Source organism: Meriones unguiculatus, chromosome 10 (assembly GCF_030254825.1).
Source record: "Meriones unguiculatus strain TT.TT164.6M chromosome 10, Bangor_MerUng_6.1, whole genome shotgun sequence".
Classification (NCBI taxonomy): Eukaryota; Metazoa; Chordata; class Mammalia; order Rodentia; family Muridae; genus Meriones; species Meriones unguiculatus.
The window spans coordinates 99,039,358-99,063,338 of NC_083358.1; the positions used below are offsets into that span (position 1 = coordinate 99,039,358).

The window sequence follows — 23,981 nt, forward strand, 5'->3', positions numbered from 1 at the left end:
AATTATTTCCCCAAACATACACACACACACACACACACACACACACACACACACAAACTCATGTTTTGAATGTTGATTTTATTTTAGCAATTTAGAGATGAGCAAGGCAGCTTTACAAGAAAAAAGGAGATTGTTCTGTTCAGAACAGTGAGAGAGACTGAAAGGTCAGGGTTATACCTAATGACCTCATCACATATCGATTGAGGACAAGGTCTACTTTGGATTTTTACAGGGATTAGAATGTATTCAGGTATCACAGGCAGGCATTTTGATTATTCTTTTGGCACAGGACAATGGTAATCCACTGCCTCAGAGGATTTCTTCCAACTTCTACACCCATCGTCTAGTGGAGGATTTACCTGATGAAGCCCGGAAACAGAGGACATGCAACCTGAAAGACACAGCACAGAGTTATGAGTGGCGACCATCATGAGAAGAAAGACTTTTCCTAGAAGTGCATTGTGGACAGAGTAACATACATTAGAGAGAAGAGGGGCAATTATCTCCAGACATTCCCAGGTTAGATAAGAGGATATCGCCATGCTCACAAGATTTAAAGAATGTCATTATCAACCCATGTTCTCAAATAATTGACTTTTGTTTTTTATCCTCTCTCAGGGATTCTCTTTTAATGTAATATGACTTGTAATATAAATCATTTATAACACTACCTAGTGATAGAAGACAAGTATGTTAACGCTTCTTATCCAAACAATCTTGTTATAAACACAAAATAAACGGGTCATTTTGGCAAAAGAACTAAGAGTACTCTTAAGTCGTTCCTGTTACATTTCCACAGGGAGACAGAGAGGAGCTTTGAGGATGGTCCTCATGGGAAGCAGATACCTACAGTGAAAGCCAGTACATTTTCTGAATGCTCTCACATATCTTGAAAATAAGAAAAATGTGCATGCCCCCCTTCTCCACTAAGGTCATCCTGGTTTTCTTTAGAAGCCCAAAATCTTAGCATGGAAGAGGTTAATGCAGTGGAGAGAGTCGGTATCTTTCTCCCACTTGGGGAAGAGCAACGGGATGAAATCAGAACATTTTTCTTAGGCAATGGTGATGGGCATGTTGAGGGTGCCTTTGAGTCAGTGAAGTGACATTTATGTACTGTTGACGTAGTCCTGCTGTCACTTACTTGTACTAGACACCCCTAGGGCTTTCTTCAGCTCAGAGGTCAGAGGGAACTTGCCCTGGTTACAGAAAAAGCCATTGAAGTCATCCATGCCAAGGTCCCAGATCATGGCACCTGCAAAGCCATTCTGCTGAAGCCAGTTTGCCTGGTTAGGGAGAGAGGGTAAGATCACTTGGATTTCTGCCACTCATGCATGGGGCTTCTGTAGATTCAAAGGATTGTACTCACCTTCAGAGAGAAGCTCTTGATATTGTCATACCCAACCCAATCATTGTTGTCATATGCATAGGGAACTTGCTGAGAATTTTCCCAGAGCTGAGTGGCTCCTTTTTCCAGGAAGCCACAAACCTTTAAAATGAAAAGAGATCAAAATTTTAAACTACTATGCTATGAAAAAGAAAATTGTGTTTTTATTTGATATTCTTTGTGCCTCATTTTTGATGAATGTTATTTGTTGGTAAAGACAATGAGTTACACTTTTTAGTGGGGTTGAGCAAGAGCTTCCTGTTAGGAAAAATCTCTACAAATAAACTATTAAAAGTCACTTTTCCTTTCTTTTGTTTGCATTTTGTGTTTTATTCCATTATTTTATTTTATTTTAGGTACGGCCTAGGTGTATAGCATAGATTAAGGTTACAGTACTGTATTTTCTGTGTATGTGGACTAAATGTTATCTCCAGGTGTGTGGCATCACAGTTGCCCGAACTATTTTGTCATGATTTTTCCCATATCCTACTAATGATTATACCCACAGTCAATTTCATTAAGAAAAGAACTGGTCCTAAGAAGAGAAACATTCAGCTTCTGTTATTTTCAGATGATCATCTAAGTCCAGATCTGAGCACTGGATTAACAGAATATACTGTAGAGTAATACTTTTTTAAATGAGTTTACCTTTCCTCTGTGCTAATATGCATACTCATCAGGATGTGGTCAGTTACATGAAGAAATGCTGTTTAATATTACGTACTCTACATTTGTATTAATGCAATGGTGTACAATACAACACTTTGTGAATTTATGATTGGAGCCAGTAGGAATTGGAGAAAAATGAATGTTCTTATTCAGCTGATTCCACCCTCTTGTCCTCTGACCCAAGCTAGAGCACAGTTCTGGGCTTGACACTGAAACAACACTGGAGAGCCACTTACTGACCTCATAGTAGGCCAGGATCCCAGGTTGGTTTGTGTAGGAGCCTGGAGTGCCAGGGCCTGTGGATGGAGCACCAATTCCATGCTTAGAGGGGTACATCAAGGAGAAAGTTTGTCCAAATGTTGGGAAGCCAACAATCAGCTTATCAGCTGCAGCACCATTTTTCTCCCAGTACTTCATGATGTAATCCTGAAACACAGCCAGAAATTAGAGCACTCAGACAGCTGATGACTTGTGGTTATATATGTTAACTTTCTGTTCTAATAGCAGTTTCTGTGAGTAAAGACAGATTAATTAGAAGGTTTTTTTCAAATCACTAAATGTAATGTTGATGATTTTGGCCAGCACCTTGAGAAAACTGCTGAAGTTCTATTTATTTTATGCCTTAATTTCCCATAATTTATATTATCTCTAGTATGGTCTGAATTGCATCTTTTCAGAGTCTTACCACATTGCGGGAGGTGTCAGTTTCAGTAGAGAGTTCGTAGAGTGGACTGTTTTCTCCAGTTTGTCTCTCTGTATAGTCATGAAGATTATAGGTCATGACCAGGATGTTGTCCAAGAACCTTGAGAAAAAGAAACTCATATTATTTTTCATGGGCATTTCCCACATTTATTCAGAAAAAAAAAGAGCTAATTCCCAAAAACCTGTACACAAAGCACTAGAGTAACAAGACCCTCTCAAGATTAGTGTCCTTTCTCTGAATTTCAAGAGGCGATAGAGAGTATGAGGGACCACTTACCGAGACAATTGGGGGATCTCATAGGCAGACTGAATGGTGGAAATGATACCAGCTACTGTAGCAGTGACCAACAGCTTTGGCTTGCTGCTCTTCTCAGATTCCTGCTGAAAAGCTTGATGCATTTCCTATAGAACATTTAGGTTTAAGTCACATTCATGTTGCCTATTGAAACTATATTATGTATGTATATACAATTGTATAATATTTTAATACATTTTTTATATTTTTCTTACTATGATACCATTACCAATAAACTCATTAAACAATTTGACAGATGTGTAATAAAAATGGATAGAAAAAATGTCACTATTCCCCACTTCAGTTTCTTATACTGTCATGCAAAAATCTATATTCCAGGTTTCTGGTCAGAAATTCTCCAACCATCTCCACCCTGAGAAGTTTTGCTTGCAGGATTTCCTTGTGGCCAATTTTCCGTGGTGGAGAAAACTTTTCCTACTTCCTCAGTATGAAGTATGTCATAAGACTGAGATTTGATGGAATGAAGTGTAGAGTTAGAGGAATCCAAAGATGAAATTGGTAGTGAATGGGTGACAAATACCAGTTTCGGAGGAAATCATCATAATAAAAAATTGTTTTGGTACGATGCGATTAATTTTCTAAGAGAATGCTCACAGACATTACCATATAGATCAGTGCTCAATTGACTGAGAGTTTTCGCTGGATGGACAGATAAGTGTTGTAGCACATGTTGTCCAGTGTTAACCCCATATATGTTACATTATATGTGGTCTGCTTTTGTGTTATTCTGATGGCAGATCTAGGAGCAATGACTAGGAATCATAACTGTAGGCAGAAGCTGTTTCCCTTGAAAGTAGAGGAATTGTGTCTGATGGTTAGATCTTTTAAACAAAAGTGAACTAGAGTTCACTTAGTGTCTTAATTTGACACTATTTAAAGTGGCTGAGGAGGACCTGGTGTATGAGTGGTATAAAAATGAATCTGAAAATGGAAGCATGTCTCAGTGGTATAACAAACTGAAGAAAACAGAAAATAATAAGAAAGCAAATCTATTCTTTCATATGTAGAACTGAGTTTATGGGGACTCACACACAAGAGAGAAAGAAAGAAAGAAAAAAGAAAGAAAGAAAGAAAGAAAGAAAGAAAGAAAGAGAGAGAGAGAGAGAGAGAGAGAGAGAGAGAGAAGGGGAGGAGGAAGAGAAGGGGAGGAGAGAGAGTTGTCTTTTTGGTATGGTTCAACTTTGTTAATATGAGGCACTCCAACTTCCATTTATTTTCCTGAAAAAGCCATAATTTTGCTCCTTATGGTCCAATAAAACACCTTTGTGCATACATAAAAAAAAGAAAGCAAATCTAGAAAGCAAAGGTTCTGACTTGCAAAGGGATAGATGTACAAACCATCTGTAGTCTTTGACTTTTTACTCATTTTGCTTCATGATCACCTACTGTTGCTGATAACATAAGTGAAGTGGATTATCTCAAGTTCTTTTTCATGCACTCTTTGTTAGTAAGCACCCAAGACACTCTGTGCTTCTACACTTGGCCTGTTTGCAGATACTTAATAATTCTTATTCAAAACCTGTCTGTTTACCGTCTTTCTTCACACTCAAATGGTCCTATTAGAAATACTGGGTTCTCTATTTCTCCACAAAATGTTCCCCAGGTCCTAGTGACACCATCACTACTATATCTCAGTTTCTAACCTTTTTTTGTTGCAAATTTTATTTTCTATTGTTGACTTCTGTGGCTTTCTGCCTCCTTACTTTTTCCATAGTTTATGGTTAATATCTGAATAATCACCCAAACATACACATGCTGTAACACCTCTTTATTATCTGTAATCTTTCAAACAATTCTGAAGTATGGGGAAAAAAGTCCAAATATGTGGATACATACAAAAATCCCCTTAACCAGAGGTTAATTGTTTTTGAAAACTCAGGTTCTATCACACTCTTTACTCACTTCCTTTGTCTTATTCCTAACACATTCATCCTGACTTTTCAAGACTGAGGTCAAGCACCAACATGGTAAGTTCTTTCTCATCCTGACTAGTTGTTACCTGACTTGGTAACAACTAGCTGTTGGAAATTTTGCACTCTAGTTACCTTTATCATGCCAGTTATTTAAATGAGCTTTTATTATTGGTATGGTTTCAGGATTCCACCTCAGATATGTATTCTTCAAATCTAATGATCCTCAGTCTTCTCAGTTTTAGCCTAGTTCCAATATTTTTCATAAACCATTCCTTACTCATTAAAAACAAACACTCTCAATGACTCCAAGATGTTGGTGGCCAACACACGTGGTATCTGAGTTGCAAGTGCTCAGAGACTGAAGAGCAAATGAGTGGCCATACTGCTGAGTCCAAACGCCAGTGTCTGTGTTTTTCCAGTGAGAGGAGGGATCTCAGTAATAGGGAGTCATGGTTCTAGCCTACCGGAGGACAGCTTATGGGTCCCAGGGACACACTGTCACAACATTTTCCCATCCAGAGCCTTCTACCTACTTGAGGATGAACACCAGGACAGGACAGGACTTCTAGTGGAGGGAGGGAAACACCAACCAACCCACAAAATCTTTGACCCCAAATTTACATTACCTATAAGATATTCAGGGGTAAAGACAGAGCAGAGATTGAGGGAATGTCCAATTAATGCCTAGCCTAATGTGAGGCACATCCCATGGGAGAAAGCCAACCCTGACATTATTAATAATATTCAGCTATGTTCACAGAGAGGAGCCTAACATAGCTGTCCTCTGAAAGGCTCCACCTGGGAGTAGACTGAAACAGATGCTGAGACTCACAGACAAACATTGGCCAAAGCATAGGGAGTCTTGTGGGAAAGTGGGGGGTGGGATAGAAGGACCTGGAAGTGACATGAGCCCTACAAGAAGATCAACAGAGCTAAGTAACCAGGGTCCAGAGGGGCTTGTGGAGACTGCAGCACCCACAAAGGAGCATATATAGACTGTACCTAAGCCCCTTACACAGATGTAGCAGATGGGTAGATCAGGCTTCGTGTGGGTTCTCTAGTAAGGAGAGCTGGGGATGACTCTGATGTGGACTTTGTTGCCTGCTTTTTCATCACTCCCTCCTGGCAGGACTGCCTCGTCAGGACAAGGGGAAGAGGATACACTCAGTCCTGATGCAACTTGATCAACTGTGATGGGTGTGTAGGGGGGCCTCCCCCACCCTTCTGAGGAATAGGGGAGGGGAAAGAGGGGAAGAGGGAGGGAAGGTGAGAACCAAGGAGAGGAGGGAGTGGGCTATGACTGGGATGTAAAGTGAATAAGTAGATAAATTTTGAAAAGTAAAAAAGGATTAAAAATAGGAAGGATTACCTACAGTAATATTCTGTTCACAATGAATGCTAAATTACAAAATTTACTAGAAAAGTGTCCGATTGTATTCTTATGGAATTTTGTTATTCTTTATATTTTTCTATGATAATGAAAGCAGATGGGTAATTTAAGAAATAAAATAAAATAAAGAAACAAATACAAACAAACAGTCTCATATAGTTATCCATTCACTGAACTGTGTAGTCAGACTGCACTGACAGTTAACATTTGGTGTCTTTGTGCTCTTGGCTGAGTAATTACAAATTTTCTGTATTCTAGTTGGTCATACGTTAAGTAAAGACACACACTTAGGATAACTCTATGACAAGCAATGTAAGGATGAAACATGGTTATAAAAAAAAAGAACACACAGATTAATGCCTAACATGTTTGTTGCCGTAGTACAGCAACAAGAATCTAGGTGACATTAACATTCTCAAACTCTAAAATCCTCTTAGACTTCACTATGCAGCACTCCTTAGAAAGAACAAAGTTTGTACCTTCTGTAGCTAAAACACATTCTCTATTTCCTCACCTGCAGCAGGAGAGTGAAGTGTTGCTTTTCCTCAGGAGACCTAGGGAACTGCCAGTCCAAGTTCAGCCCATCAAAGTTATGCTTGTACAGTAAGTCAATAGTTGAATTGATAAAAACCTTACGTAACTCAGGAGTGGATGCCATGAGTGAAAAACTGAGGAAGACCAAAATGTCAGTGTAAGCCCTTAAGATACCCACATTAAAATTAAACCTGTGAAAAACTCAATTTCTGCCTTTGAGCCCTTCTTCTGGCCTCCCTGGTTTTCACCCAGTGTCCTTCCACAATTATGTCTCTTAATAGACATTGTACCTTGGCATGGTTTTCTTGTCTCTACTCTAGCAATTCCCAAATCGTCTGTGGCATTTTCTTCTTCTTCTTTTTTAATCTTTTTTCTTTATTAATTACACTTTATTCACTTTGTATCCCCCCTATGGTTCTCTCCCTCCTCCCGTCCCAATCCCTCCCTTCCTCCACTCTCTGCATGCATGCCCTTCCCCAAGTCCATGGATAGGGAAGGACTTCTTTTCCTTCCTTCTGATCCTAGTCAATTAGGTCTCATCAGGAGTGGCTGCATTGTCTTCTTCTGTGGCCTGGTAATGCTGCTTCCCGCTCAGCGGGAGGTAATTAAAGAGCAGGCCAATCAGTTCATGTCAGAGACAGTCCCTGTTCCTATTACAATGGAACCCACTTGGATACTGAATTGCCATGGGCTACATCTGTGCAGGGGTCTTAGGTTATCTCCAAGCATAGTGATTGGTTGGAATATGAGTCTCAGGAAAGACCCCTGTGCTCAGATCTTTTGGTTCTGTTGCTCTTCTTGTGGCACTAACTTAAAGCTCAGAGGACTCTTTCAATTTATACCATGCCAAACTTAAATATGTAGTCTTTCCAGTTTGCTCTATTGTACTATTAAGGCTCTAGGGGATTTTTTTTTTTTTTTGAGTGCTGACATCCACGAATGAACATCCTGTTGTGAAGTAACAGAATACATATAGACCTGGGCTAGCTGGCTTTCAAAGCAAATGGTCCAGGAACTCTGAGAATAGCACTTACAGGATATATTCACCTCCAACTGCCAGGAGAGTTTTCAGCTCAGTGTTCCTGTAAAGTAAAAGGTAAAAATAAGAAATTTCAAATTTTGTGGATATCTGTTTTTTTTTCTTAAATTTTTTTCCCTTTTTTTAAAATTTTTCATCAATTACACTTTATTCATTCTGCATCCCCCCATAAGCCCCCCTCCTCCTCTCCCAGTCCCACCCTCCCTCCCCCCTCTGCTTGCATGCCACTCCCCAAGTCCGCTAATAGGGGAGGTTCTCCTCTCCTTTCTGATCTTAGTCTGTCAGTTCACATCAAAAGTGGCTGCATTGTCCTCTACTATGGCCTGGTAAGGCTGCTCCCCCCCAGAGGGAGGTGATCAAAGAGCAGGCCAATCAGATTATGTCAGAGGCAGTCCCTCTTCACATTACTATGTAACCCAATTGGACTCTGAACTGCCCTGGGCTACATCTATGCAGGGGTTCTGGGTTATCACCATGAATAATCCTTGGTTGGAGTATGAGTCTCTGGGAAGTTCCCTGTGTTCAAATTTTCTTGTTCTGTTGCTCTCCTTGTGGAGACCCTGTCCTCTCCAGCTCTTACTATTTCCTAGTTCTTACCTAAAATTCTGTTCACCTGCCCAACAGTTGCCCATCAGGCTCAGCATCTGCTTTGATAGTCTGAAGGGCAGAGGCTTTCAGAGGCCCTCTGTGGTAGGTTCCTAGGTTGTTTCCTGTTTTCTTCTTCTTCTGATGTCCATCCTCTTTGCCTTTCCGGATGGGGATTGGACATTTTAGTTAGGGTCCTCTCTCTTGCTTAGTTTCTTTAGATGCACAGGTTTTAGTGGGTTTGTCCTATGTTGTATGTCTATATGAGTGAGTATATACCATGTGTGTCTTTTTGTTTCTGGGACAACTCACTCAGGATGATCCTTTCCAGATCCCACAATTTACCTGCAAATTTCATGATTTCCTTATTTTTCATTCTGAGTAATATTCCATTGTGTAGATCTACCACAATTTCTGCATCCATTCTTCAGTTGAGGGGCATCTGGGTTGTTTCCAGCTTCTGGCTATTACAAATAAAGCTGCTACAAACATGGTTGAGCAAATGTCCTTTTTGTGTACTTGAGCCACTTTTGGATATATGCCCAGTAGTGGTATGGCTGGATCTTGAGGAAGCGCTATTCCTAGTTGTCTGAGAAAGCGCCAGATTGATTTCTAGAGTGGTTTTACCAGTTTACATTCCCACCAGCAGTGAAGAAGGGTTCCCCTTTCTCCACAACCTCTCCAGCATGTGTTGTCACTTGAGTTTTTGATCTTGGCCATTCTCATGGGTGTAAGGTGAAATCTCAGGGTTGTTTTGATTTGCATTTCCCTAATGGCTAGTGAGGTTGAGCATTTCTTTAAGTGCTTCTCTGCCATTTGGTATTCCTCTACAGAGAATTCTCTGTTTAGCTCTGTTCCCCATTTTTTAAGTGGATTACTTGGTTTGCTGCTTTTCAGCTTCTTTAGTTCTTTATATATACTGGATATGAGTCCTCTGTCAGATAAAGGGTTGGTGAAGATTCTTTCCCAATCTGTAGGTGGTCGCTTTGTTTTGATGACGGTGTCCTTTGCTTTACAGAAGCTTTTCAGTTTCATGAGGTCCCATTTATTGACTGTTGCTCTTAGAGCCTGTGCTGTTGGTGTTCTGTTCAGGAAGTTTTCCCCTGTACCAATGAGTTCTAGGGTATTTCCCACTTTTTTTTCAAGCCGATTTAATGTGTCTGGTTTTATGTTGAGGTCTTTGATCCACTTGGACTTCAGTTTTGTGCAGGGTGACAAGTATGGATCTATTTTCATTTTTCTACATGTAGACATCCAGTTAGACCAGCACCATTTGTTGAAGATGCTATCTTTTTTCCATTGTATGGTTTTGTCAAAGATCAGGTGTCCATAAGTGTGTGGGTTTATTTCTGGGTCCTCTGTTCGGTTCCATTGATCCACCATTCTGTTTCTATGCCAGTACCATGCAGTTTTTAAAACTGTTGCTCTATAGTACAACTTAAGATCAGGGATGGAGATACCTCCGGAAGATATTTTATTGTAGAGGATTGTTTTAGCAATTCTGGGTTTCTTGTTATTCCATATGAAGTTGAGAAGTTTTCTTTCCAGGTCTGTAAAGAATTGTGTTGGTAATTTGATGGGCATTGCATTGAATCTGTAGATTGCTTTTGGTAAGATGGCCATTTTTACTTTGCTAATCCTTCCAGGCCATGAGCATGGGAGATCTTTCCATCTTCTCATATCTTCTTCTAATTCTTTCTTCAGAGACTTGAAATTTTTTTCATACAAGTCTTTGACTTCCTTGGTTAGGGTTACTCCGAGGTATCTTATGTCATTTGTGGCTATTGTGAAGGGTGTTGTTTCCCTAATTTCTTTCTCAGCTCTTTTGTCTTTTGTATACAGGAGGGCTAATGATTTTTTTTGAGTTAATTTTGTATCCGGCCACTTTGCTAAAGGTGTTTATCAGCTGTAGGAGTTCCCTGGTAGAGTTTTTGGGGTCACTCACATATACTATCGTATCATCTGCAAATAGTGATAATTTGACTTCTGTTTTTAAAACAGTACTGTCATCTGGAATATGGCTCATGTTATTTACTTTACCATAACCCAATATACTATAGGGTAACTGTACTGCATGAATGATCTTTTTTTAAAATTTTTTTTGCCATAAATAGGGTCCAAGTCCCCTATGATATGATCCAGTTTCAAATGTAATTTTCTGGAGGTAGTAACTGACAGGTATTTATATAATGGAAAAGTAAACTTATCTGGTATCCTCTTCCACAACTAAGTTGTTTAATTTTCAAATAGTGTGCAACACAGTAATATGAAATGTTATCTTATTTCTCGTTATCTGACAGTTGGCTGCTGGACCCCAGGCATGAACATCACATGTTGGAATCTTGATTGAAATAAGGTCTTGTACAAATGCAAATGAGGAAATTGCACTTCTGTGGTACCCCACATGCAAAAATCATTTAAAATAGAAATAAAGGTGTAAACATATGAGGTGACTTTATCCAATAAAGCTTAAAAATAAAAAAGCTTAAAGAGAAAATAAAATGTATCGAGTAAAAAATATTGATTAGACTAAAGCACATGGAAATCTCTGTAACAGTGGTTATAAAAAATAACAACCAAAACAAAGGTAACAAAAAATAAACAATGGGATAAAATCTGTAAGGCACAGGAAAATGAGAAACCAACATAATAAAAGATGAAGTTTGGAATGGAAAATAGCATTTGTAAGCCATACATATAATAATGAATTAAAATAAAATGATGCAAGGAACATTTAAGGTACAACTTAAAAAAATAAAGACAATTTTGTTGCATCTACCTTCTATAGCCTCTTATCATTTTGAGCCTGTGGGAGCCACAATACTCATCAAAGATTATGACAGACACTGTCAGGCAGTCCTTCTACGCCCAATACCTATAAACATGCCTTTCTCCCCGTGCACTGCTGTTTCAGAGCCATGAAATACTGAGTAAGTATCCCTCCAAGCTTGACATCTCTAAGTCCCCCTTTAACTCTAGAAGATGGAGAATGGTAGAGATTACACCCTGCTAGTGACCCCCACATCCCAGATCAGAAAGATATTCCATGTCCACTGCCGGTGGCTTTCCCCTACAACAACGTGTGTGCTTCAACTCCCACAGAATAAGAGAAACCATTTGCCAGCTTTTAGATAATTGGTGACTATAGAAGGCAAGGAAAAAAGGGAACAAAACCTAAATTTGAAGAAAATCAAGGAACTGATTAAACCATGGGTTTGGAAGTAAATGCAGATGTCTCAGAAAGACCATTAAAAGAGCCAAGAAACACTTAAAGACATGATCAAGGTTCTTAACCTTCAGGAAATGTGTATGAAAACTGCTGTAACCTAGTGCAGTAGTGATGCAAAGGTGACTGGAATAAACAATCCATACTTGATTTTATTTAAGGCCCAGTTCATGAGAACGAACCCATGCACAAAACTGTTCATGGGGCAAAAAAAACTAAAGCACGAAAGGTCTGGGTCCTGGGTCAAACCAAATACTGCTGTTCTGCCAAAGGAACATAGCCATAAAATAACTAACAACATCCTTCTGAACTCTGAGATAACTAATTTGATCAGCTTTCATCAGAGGAGTGCTGTCCTGTATTATATGGGAACGAAAGCAGGGAAACACAGGTGGACAATGTCTAAAGAGTAAGAGACACTGGAATATTTGGCTCCCCATGGAATGACTTCATCAAATCCTTCCCTTCAGGGAATTGGAGGCCTGCAGAAGAAGAGGCAGAAAGATTGTAAAAATGCAGAGGTGATGGAGGACACAAAGAAAGAGGTCCTCTAAGCACGGTAGGACAGAGACTGTACCAGTGTTTTCAGGGCCTTCACAGGTCCCAGACCTGAGAGGAGAGGTAAATGCAAGTTCCCTTCCCTATCCAAGAAACTGTCTTTAACTGGTTACTAATCACAAAAGAAAAATTAGTTTTCAGCAAAGGAATCTCAAAAGTTACTCTTAAAGGCAGGCCAGGTGAATAGCAGTAGACAGCCAACCAACAGTGAATTCAATGGCATTTTGGGGTGTATTTTTTATATAATGTTTTATCAAGACTTTTTTTTTAAACTTTACAATACCTTCACATATATGACATCTGGTTTTGTGTTTTTACAGGGCCCTACATGTAAGAATGAATATATTTCTGTGTCCATATGTGATTTTGAAGTTTTCTCTTTGCCTCCTTTCTTTCTTTCTTTCTTTCTTTCTTTCTTTCTTTCTTTCTTTCTTTCTTTCTTTCTTTCTCTTTCTCTTTATTTATTTCTGTTTTTGTTTTATCTTATTTAATGGATGTATTACTTTTTATATGCCTATTTGATTTTTTTTTTGTTGTTTTTTCAATGCAGTTTATTCAGGAACCTTGAACAATCATCTGACCCTGGGGAAAGCCAGCCCACAGCTTAAATAGCCTCTGGGTAGCCAACCCCAGCGTGCCACGTGTGCACGTGGCCTATTTGATTTTTAACCAGAGACAGAAAGGGTGTTAATTCAGATTAGAGGGGAAGTAAGGAAGATCTCATAAGATTTGAAAAAGGGAAACCATACTTAAAATACATTGTATGAAAAATCAATTTTTAAATTTCTTATTTTTTTATTCACTTTACATCCTGGTTGTAACCCCATCCCTCCTCCCTTCCCAGTTCCGCCTTCCTTCTTTCCCCATCCCTCCTTGCCTATTCCACAGAAAAGGGGAGCTGCCTTTCCCATGTACCCCAGCAATCATTTGCATCAGGTCTAAGCATGTCCTCTTTCCCTGTACCCTGGCAGGAATGCCTTGCCAGGCCAGTGGAAAAATCTATTTCTAATAGTAGAAAATTGAATAAAAAAAGCCTGTCTTGCCAAATTCAGAATGACTATCATTAAATAATCAAAAGACCACAAATACTGCGTTTATGTGGCATAGCAAGTAAACACCATGAGTGTGTATGTAAATTAGTGCAGCCAGTCTGAAAATCAGTCTGATGAGTTAGGTGCAGCACTTCTAGGAATCACCCTAAGTGATGTAGATCCCATTGCAAAGACATTGGCACATAACTGTTCCTTACAGCTCTACACTCAATAGGACATAAAAGAATCACTTCACATTCCCATCAAGTGACAAATGTATAAGGAAAATATGGTAAAATTTAAACAGCTATACAGAAAAAGAAAATTATTAAATTTTCAGAGAGGGAATAAAATTGGAAAAAATACAGACATGTACTGAGAGAAGTAACCAAGGCAGAGAAAGACAAACGTAACACATTTTCTCTTATATACTGATGTAACTCTTTTGTTTACTGGTGTTAACTTTTAATGCGTTAGGGACCAAAGAGAAGAGAAAGAGAGAGGTTTGGCTAGGTAAGTCAAAGCAGGAGACACAGTGTCACAAAGGTTAATTGGCTATAAAAAGGAACATACCGGCAGTGAAAGTCTTCCACAGGCAGATGTGTAGGTTGAGGAAAGAAGGAGAAATAGAGGAAAGAGCAGCAAGAAAAACAAAGTGCTGATGACAGAGCCACTGTGCAAGCCACTACTGGGAAACACAGGGAACTGAGGGAAAGTATGAAGACAGAAAATCTAAAAGAAGAAACAGTACACAGCTACAAGCAATGAGTCATTAAACAAAAACCTGACCAGCTGTGAGGACCCCTTTACAAGAGGCACAGATGAGAGTGACCACAGAGGCTGCCAAACAGTACAAGTTCTTGACAATGCTCTTGGTTTTACTTCTGAAACTATATGATGAGACCATAAGAATGAATAGAAAATGAAAGGTGATCAGAAAACAAAATCACACCTTTCACAGTAGCCACAAAAGAAATCATAAAGTATCTTCGTGTAACTCTAACCAAGCAAGAGAAAGACTGTGTGAAAAACTTCAAGTCTCTGAAAAAAGAAATTGAAGGAGATATCAGAAGATGGAAAGATGTATCATGTTCAAGGCTTGGTAGGATTAACATAGTAAAAATGGCCATCCTACCAAAAGCACTCTACAGATTCAATGTATGTCCCATCAAAATGCCAACACAATTCTGAGCCACATTTTAAGAAGAATTGATGAGTGGCAACTGTCAATACCATAGACACCGAATCAGACAGCTCTGTCCTTCTCTGACCTGTTTTTCAGGTTATTTAAAGTTTCATAGTCAGTCAAGTCCTCTGTTCCTGGAACGATCCTGTTGTTCTGTATATGTGCAAAGGCGTAGATGAGGTGAGTACACAAGCATGGGTCAATATCGGCAGGACTGACCCTGCCACCTTCTGGCCTGTCCTTGGCCACATTGTTGTACCAGCACATTAACTTGTAGGAAGAACCTGTGTAAGGAGAAGAGTAAAAACAACAGTGTGATGTAGATGACAGTGAAATCTGTCGACATTTTGGCCTTTCCTCTTTCCCATCCTATGTCTCACACACCCTTTATCCCAGGGAACCAGATTGTGTGAACACTCTTGAACATGAAACCAGAGATTTCAACTCAAGTACTGGGTTCTGGCTTGGTCTTGTTATATAGAGTTGTTAGAGGTCCATGTTCAGAACTTGCAGGAACATAGGAGCTCAGTAAGAAATCACACTCAACTTTCCTGTGAAGATCTACAGTTGCCATTTTCTTAACATTCTCAGATGGGCACACTACAGAAGACAGCACAGACAGATGACCTAAGAGTCATTCCATAATGATAACCAACCTATTTACCTACTTGTTTTAACTCTTCATATTCTTTTACAAGTGTACTAAAGTGATGGCATAACTTTAAAAGCACACACAGTAAGCAGACATTTGTTGTAAAAATAAATTCAGTCAATTGAGGCTCATAGGCAGAAGCTTTGTCAACAAAATAAGGTTACATCACTAACTTACCCAGCTGGGCATTCAGTGCACGTGCCAGACCTAAGGACAGAGCACAAACATTCACTCTGAGACATCTGTTGGGGTCCTTAGGAATTCTGAGAAATCTGAATTGGCAGTAGACTGCTACAGTAGACTGCTACAATACAGATGAAACTTCCTTTACATCTGTACAAAGGTTGGCTTTTTCTATTAACATACAGACATTTCCCACTACCCTTTGTACATTCAGAGAAGAATGCAAAGAAGCTCCCGTTCCTCTTTTTGTGTCATAATTGAGGATTTCTTCAAACCAGAAATAAATTGTCTACACTGGAAGCATGCACTGAAATTTATAACAAATTGGTTTTCTCCTGTGCCTCAACATTAAGAACTACCTAGACTGCCAGAGCCGGGATGATTGCAGACTACCACACTCAAGGCATACTCAAGCACAAAGCAAAGCAATACTACATAAATGATGTTTTTGAGGACATATTTCAAGATTCTTTTCCATGTATAATATGATGCGAGGAGCCACATAACTATTCTGGGTTTCAGAAACAGGCGTGGTTTCATTTTATTTTATTTTTTAATAGATTTTATTTTTTACTTTGTTTATTTTTATTTATTTTATTTATTTTGGTTGTAAATCAGAAATCTCACTATGTAGCCCAGACTGGCGTTCAACTGAGAACCTCCCAACTGTGCCTCCTGACAGACGAAAAGGTAGTTACCTATCATTACCATGCTAACTGATCACACACACTCTTAATTGCTTACACTTACACTTATGTTCGTGTTAACACTTACTCATTGAGCTTAAGATTATTTCATCAGCCCTCTGTCAGATATAGGGTTGGTAAAGATCTTTTCCCAGTCTGTAGGCTGTTGTTTTGTTCTGAGGACAGTGTCCTTTGCTTTACAGAAGCTTTTCAGTTTCGTGAGATCCCGTTTATTGATCTTAGAGCCTGTGCTGTTGGTGTTCTGTTCAGGAAGTTGTCACCTATGCCAATGAGTTCTAGGGTCTTCCCCATTTTTTCTTCTAACTGATTTAGTGTGTCTGGTTTTATGTTGAGGTCTTTGATCCACTTGGACTTTAGTTTTGTGCAGGGTGATAAATATGGATCTATTTTCATTTTTCTGCATGTAGATATCCAGTTGGACCAGCACCATTTGTTGAAGATTCTGTCTTTATCCTTTATATGGTTTTTGCTTCTTGGTCAAAAATCAAGTATCAAAGGGTGTCCCTCAATAACACTAGTGATCCTACACTAGTGATCCCTCTCAATCCGGAGCAGAAAGACACTCCATACCATGCCAAGCCACTACCAGTGGCTTTCTCCCCAAACCACATGTGTGCTTCAACTCCCACAGAATGAGAGAAACCCTCTTTCAGCTAGTAGGTAGTGACCAGAGAAGGCAAGGGAACAAAGAACTGAACCTAAATTTGAAGAAAATCAAATGAGCTAATTAAAGCATGAATATGGAAGTAAATGAAGAGGTCTCAGAAAAACAAATACAAACAGCTAAGAAACACTTAAAAACATGATCAAGATCCTTAACCATCAAGATATGTAGGTGAAAACTGCTCTAAGCTGGTGAAGTAGAGGTGCAAAGCTGGCGGGAATAAATAACACATACTCTATTTTGTTTAACGCCCACTACATGAGAGCAAAGCCATAGGCAACACTGCTCATGTGGCCGAGAACCTGAGACCAGCCTGGGACCTTGGGACAAACCAAATACTGCTGTTCTGCTAAAGGAACATAGCCATAAGACAACTAACAACATTCTGCTGTGGTCATAGACCAGTACACTGAACAGCCATCGTGAGAGAAGTTTCATTCTCTGTATTAGATGGAAAAAATGCAGAGTCACACAGCTGGACACTGTGTAAACAGTAAGAGATATTTCAAGACTTGATTCTAAATGGGAGATCTTCATCATCTCCCTCCCCTCAGGGCTCAGGGATACTTGCAGAAGAAGAGGTAGAAATATTCAAAGAGACAGGATGGATGGAGAACACCAAGGAAAAGGGGCCTCAAACCTCAGAAGGATCGATGGAGACTGTAGCAGGGTTTTTAGGGCCTTCACAGGTATGCACTAGATGGGGTCTCAGAGCTGAGAGGAGAGGTGGACACAGTCTCTGTTCCCTATCTTGGAAGCTATCTTCAGTTAATAACTAATCACAAATGAAAAAGTAGTTTTCTCCAAAGGAGTCTCAAAGCTGCTCTTAAAGGCAGGCCACGACTATACCAGTAGACTACAGTCAACACATCATGAATTCAGTAACAGTTTTGAATGCACTCTATCTCATAATGTTTTGCCAAAGCATTTTTTTTTCTTTTCCCTTAGAGGTTCTTGTTACATGTGGCATCTGGTTTTGTGTTTTTACAGGGTCCTTATGTGTAAAAACACATGTGTCTCTGTGTCTGTATGTGACTGTAGACCTTTCTCTTTGGATCCTTTTCTTCCTTTTCTTGGTTGCTTTTATATATATATATCTTATTTTACTTTTTTTTTCCTTAGATGTCTGTTTTCTTTTAAACCAGAGACAGGAAGGGTATGGATTCAGATGAGGAGGTAAGTAGGAAGGAACTTGAAGTAGAGGAAACCATACTCAGAATACATTGTATAAAAAATAATGGGTGTAGTTTCAATTTTAAAAATTTAATAAAAAGAGACTGTGTCATCAAATTCAGAATGGCTATTTTTAAATAATCAAAACAAATTATTTTGGTTTTTTATGCCAAAGTAAAGCAAAGAAATACCTCTGTTGTGTATGTAAATTAGTGCAGCCAGTCTAACCAGGAGCAACAACACTTTTAGGAATGTGTGCAGAGCAACTGAGATCTCGCTGCAGAGGCCCTTGCGCCTCTCCTTTCTTTACAACTCTACACTCATGAGCTGCCTAAAATGATCACATCACATTCCCAGCAAGTGACAAATGTATAAGGAAAATGTGATATATATTAGCCAGCTATATAGAAAAAGAAAACTAGGAAATTTTCCTTAAGGAAATAAAAGTCCCAAAAAATATAAATATACTGAGAGAAGTAACTGAGGCAGACAAAGACAAATGTAACATATTTTATCTTACATACTAATTTGACTTTAGCTTCCCGATGTTTACTTTTAATACCTTAGGACCGAAGAGAAAGGGAATGGAATGGATAGGAGAGCCAAAGCAAAAGACACAGTACCACAGAGTTTAAGCGTCTACAAAGAAAAGTATGCTCACTCGTGCTGTAAGTTTCCAACAGGGAGATTGGTGTAGGTTGAGGAAAAAAGGGAAAACAGAAGAAAACATCAAGGAAAATAAAGTGCTGATGACAGAGCCACTGTGCAATCTACTACTGGGAAACACAGTGAACTGAAGGAGTGTGTGAAGACAGAAAACCTCCAAGAGGAAACAGTGCAGAGCTACAAGCAGTGAGTCATTAAACAAAAACTCACTCCAAGTGTGAGGACCCCTCTACAAGAAACCCTGATGAGAACTCTCACAGAGACGGCCAAAAAGTACAAGTTCTTAACTGTATGATGAGACCATAAGAGTGAATAGCAAATGAAAGGTTAGAAAGTTGTGATCAGAAAACAAAATCACAATGAGATGAGGAGAGGTTCTAGAATACCATATCAAAGAATTTCTCAATGAAAAGAAAATGAGTGTGTAAGGACCCATGCCAGTTATGTTATGAACCATTCTAGGACATAGACAGGATGCAAAGGTTGGTTATGTGTGGTAAAAATGCACAGCCTCAGTCAATTACAATATAAAGATGAAGGCACTCGCTAGGTCCACACATAAAAAGAAAAAGGCTTCTAAGCCACATTTTTTAAATTTATTTTTTAATATTATTATTTTTTTTATCAGTTACATTTTATTAACTCTGTATCCCAGCCGTGTCCCGATCCCTCATTCCCTCCCAGTCCCTCCCTCCCTCCCTCCCTCCCTCATCTCCACCGTGCTCCCTTCAGAATCCACTGATAGGGGGGACCTCCTCCTCATTCATCTGATCCTGTTTTATCAGGTATCTTCAGGACTGGTTGCAAAGCCCTCCTCTGTGGCCTAACAGGACTGCTCCTCCCTTGGGGGGTGGGGAGGCCAAAGAGCCAGTCACTGAGTTCCTGTTAGAAATAGTCCTTGATCCCCTCATTTTGGGAAACCAATTGGTTACTGAGCTACCACTGGCTACATCTGAGCAGAGGTTCTAGGTTATATCCGTACATGGTCCTTGGTTGAATGTCAGTCTGAGAAAAGACCCTGTGCCCAGATATATTTGGTCCTTGTGGAACTCCTATCCTTTCCCCATCAGACTAACTCCCCTTCTTTCTTATGATTTCCTGTACTCTGCCAAAGGTTTGGTCATGAGTCTTTGCTTTGAAAACACATTTTGAGAAGATTTCTATAGATGTAGCCCATGGTAGCACAGTCTCCAAGTGGGTTGACTAGTAAGGGGAACAGGGGCTTTCTCTGACATGAACTCAGTGCCTGGCTCTCTGATCACCTTCCCCTGAGTAGAGGTGGTGGCAGCCTTACCAGGCCACAGTGAAGGACAATGCAGCCAGTTCTGATGAGACCTGATAGGCTAGGGTGAGATGAAAGGGGAAGAGGATCCCCCCTATCAGTGAATTGTGGTACTAGAAGGGGAGGAGAATAGGGTTGGATGGCAGGATTGAAAGGGGACAAAGTAGGGGGCTACAGCTGGGAGAGAAAGTGAAAAAATTGAAATAAATTAAAAAATAAATAAGGAAAGAAAGAAAAAGAAGAAAAATTGATGTGTGACAATGATCAAAACCATAGACACCAAATCAGATAGCCCTGCCCTTCTCTGACCTGTTTTTCAGGGTATTGAAAGTCTCATAGTCAAGTCACCCGTGCTTCCTGCAATGATACTGTTGTTCTGCATCCCCGCAAAGGCATAAATGAGGTGAGTACACAAGCATGGGTCAATATCGGCAGGAGTGAACCTGCCACCTCCTGGCCTTTGCTGGGCTACTTTGTTGTAGTAGCACATCAACTGGTAGGAAGAACCTGTGCAATGTGAAGAGTAAAATCAGCAGTGTGATGTAGATAACAGTGAAATCTGCTGACATTTTGACCTGTCCTCTTTCCCTTTCTCTGTCTCAGACATCTTTTATCCCAGGGAAGCAGACTGTATGAACACTGTTGGACATGAATCTAGATATTTCAACTCAGGCACCAGATTCTGACTTGGTCTTGTTTTTAGAGCTGGGGAGATCCATGTTCAGAGCTTGCATGAACATGGGATCTCAGGAAAAAAAAACATGCCCACCTTTCCTGTGAAGCTCTACAGTTACCAGTTTCTTAGCACAACTATGGGCACACTACAGAAGACAGCACAAAGAGCTGAACTAAGAGTCATTCAATTATGATAACCAATCTGTTTCCCTGGTTGGTTTAGCTCATCATATTGTTTTACAAGTGTACTAATATGATGGTATAATTTTGAAAGTAGACACAATAAGCAGACATCTGTTGTGAAGATAAATTTGGTTACCTCAGGCTTATCATAGGCGAAGGTTTTGTCAGCAAAATAAGGTGACATCAGTAACTTACCCAGCTGAACATTCAACAGAAGTGCCAGACCTAGAGACAGAGAACAAACATTTACTCTGAGGCAATTCTCAGGGAATCTGAGATCCTCAGGAATTCTGAGGAATGCTGGCATCCTCAGGAATTCTGAGAAATCTGGGCAATCCTACTAGCAGTAGATTGCTACAGTACAGATGAGACTTCACATCTGTACAAATGGCGGCCTTTTTCTAATTAACATACATAGGTTTCTCTCTGTTCTTTATATATTCAGAAAACATTTAAGGCAGCTCCTGAGCTTCCTTCTGTGTTATAATTGCGGATTTTTTATAAAACCAGAAACCAACGGTCTGCTAGCAACATGCAGTGCAATTTACACAAATTTGTATTTCTCTGTGGGCTCAACATTTAGGACTACCCAGCCTTCCAGAGCTAGGATGATCCCAGATTCCAACACTAGAGGCAAACTGAAGCATAAAGCAATACTACTTAGAGATGATGGTTTTGGAGGCATCTTTGAAGTTTCTTTTTCACAGATAATATGATCTGAGGTGCCACATACCTCTTCTGGGCTTCAAAAAAACTGTTCTGTTTTTTAGTCTGTCTGTCTGTCTGTCTGTCTGTCTATCTATCTAATCTATCATTGTTGCTGGTCAATACAGCAATCTCACTATGTGGCCCAGACTGACCTTCAACTGAGAACCTCCTAACTGTGCCTCCTGACAGATGAAATGGTAGGCCCCCACCATTACCAGGCTAATTGATCACATGTGCTCTAGCTCTAAATTACCTACAGGTACACTTACACTTTGAACTTAGGGTCATTCTACTATAATCCGCATTTTGCCAAATTTGGTAATCATATGTTTAGAGCAACTGGCAGATTTTTAAGGACACGGCTTAAACAACTGCTGACTCAAACTCGTTGAATGACTCAGTCCATTAGAGTGGCACTTTGATGTCACCAATGCCACAAAACAGTCAAGGACAAATGAGAAAAAAAAATCTGCAAATTAAGTGGAAAGGAATATTTGAAAAGTTCTAGCTTTTCCCAATTATTTTCATGTCTGCACAGCTCTAGCTTCAAGACACTAACAGACACATAAACACAGTTCCAATTTCAGGCAGGAGGTAAACAAAGAGGAGCTGAGAGGATAGGTCGCTGCACAAAGTAGGAAAGAGTACAACACGCATTGTGCATGAGTGAGACTTTTCTCTAGGGCCACTGCTGGGACATCAAAGGACCAGAAGTACAACAACACATGGTGAAAAAAATATGAGAAATCAAGATTAAACGAGAAGAGAAAAGTTAATTCATTGAGGCAGAATGGAGCTGTAATCTGAAATCTGTTCCATGGTTGTCAGATCATGAGACAAAACAAAACCAAGCGAGACTGGGGCTTTACTGATTACCAACTCACCTGTCGCAAGAATAAGCTTGTCCATGATGCCTTCAGGACTGCTTCTGAAGAGCAGAGCCCCACTGCCTTTTTATACATCTGAGACTCTGGTTATCATGAGGATTTCCAGACAGAAAGTAAACACTAAGGGGTTTCTATGTGGCTAATCAAAATATCCACAGAAGTATGTACAATATGACTCAGCTCTTTTAGTTCTGTGTTACCATCACCACCTTTCCACCTTTTATGGAAAAACAATGCCATATCTCCTAGCATTATGGTGACTACAACAGCCCTAAGATAACATTCATTCAACCAAAATGTTTAAGGCAGTGGTTTGCCACATAACACCTGCTTATCTGATAGCATTTGTATTGAAAGACAAAAAATAAACAATTCTGTGGAAGTTATTAGCTGTTTTCAAATATTTCTCTTCCTGGGACCATTTCCATGGAAAGCTTAAGTGTTCACTTGACACAATAACATACACTGAGGAACTCCTGAGAATCATAAGGACATACTTGAAAACAAAAACAAACAAACAAAAAAAAAACCCAGCATTCCACCAGGTTAGAAAATATAAAAGAAGTGGATAATTTTCTTGACAGGTACAACTTACCAAAGTTAAATCAAGATCAGACATACATTTTAAACAAACCTATATAACCCCTAGTGAAATTAAAGCAGTCATTAAATTTTTCTCAACCAAAACCCACCCAGGGCAAAATGGATTTGGTGCAGAATTCTATGAGACTTTCAATACTCTTCAAATCATTACAGAAAACAGAATGAACATTGCCCAGTTCATTCAATGAGTCCACAGTTGCCCTGATACCCCAACCACATAAAGTCCCAGTAGGTAAAGATTACAAGCTAATAGATAAGGAATTACAGGCTAATTCCTCTTATGAAGATAAACGCAATAAATCAATAAAATAATTGCAAATTGAATCCAAGAATTCATCAAAAGTATCATCAGTCTTGCAAAGTAAGATTCATCCTAGAGATACAGGGATGGTTCAATATATGAAATCAATAAATATAACTCAACAAGTAAACAAACTGAAAGACAAAACACCACATGATCATCTCATTAGATGCAGAAAAAGCCTTTGACAAAATCTATTTTTCCTAAATGATAAAAGTTTTGGAGTGATAAGGTACATATAAGCAACACAGCTTAACATAATAAACAAAGTTTGCAGCAAGCCCATAGCCAACATCAAATTAAACAGGTGGAAAAGAGGGAGAGTGGATGGGAATGGGAGGAGACAAGGGGGCAGGGGCGGCAGTGGGAATACAGAGTGAATAAGTTGTAATAAATATTTAATTAAATAAAAAAACAAAAAAAAATAAACACTAAGTTTTCATAGGTCTGTGGATATATGTCTTTAATTCTATTTCATTGATCAGTGTTTTTTCTTTTATTATTATTATTATTATTATTATTATTATTTACACTTTATTCATTTTGTATCCCCCCATAAGCCCCTCTCTCCTCCCCTCCGATCCCACTCTTCCTCCCCTTTCCGCATGCATGCCCCTCCCCAAGTCCACTGATAGGGGAGGTCTTCCTCTCCTTCTTTCTGATCTTAGACTATCAGTTCTCATCAGAAGTGGCTGCATTGTCATTTTCTTTGGCCTGATAAGGCTGCTCCCCCCTTCAGGCGGAGGTGATCAAAGAGCAGGCC

The 23,981-nt window shown here is 39.5% G+C and overlaps 1 protein-coding gene across 1 annotated transcript; it reads right to left on the reverse strand.

Annotated features, from left to right (window-relative positions):
* Positions 1-58: 58 nt before the first annotated feature.
* LOC110540686 (chitinase-like protein 3) lies at positions 59-22,406 on the reverse strand. Its single transcript, XM_060392923.1, has 12 exons — positions 22,312-22,406; positions 20,915-20,944; positions 15,364-15,393; positions 14,620-14,818; positions 7,944-7,991; positions 6,890-7,043; positions 3,034-3,158; positions 2,739-2,856; positions 2,294-2,479; positions 1,367-1,486; positions 1,142-1,283; positions 59-391 (listed from the first exon to the last, which is right to left on the reverse strand). The coding sequence occupies exons 1-12, from the start codon at positions 22,334-22,336 to the stop codon at positions 273-275; spliced, it is 1,296 nt and encodes a 431-aa protein (XP_060248906.1). The 5' UTR covers positions 22,337-22,406; the 3' UTR covers positions 59-272.
* Between the last annotated feature and the right edge of the window lie 1,575 nt (positions 22,407-23,981).

Coding starts and splice junctions, on each gene's coding strand:
- LOC110540686 (XM_060392923.1), bottom strand. CDS start 22,336: ATGGACAAGCTTATTCTTGCGACAG. Junction 14,819..15,363: donor TGCACTGAATGCCCAGCTGG/GTAAGTTAGTGA, acceptor CTCCTTACACAG/GTTCTTCCTACAAGTTAATG. Junction 1,487..2,293: donor GGATCCTGGCCTACTATGAG/GTCAGTAAGTGG, acceptor TTCATTTTAAAG/GTTTGTGGCTTCCTGGAAAA.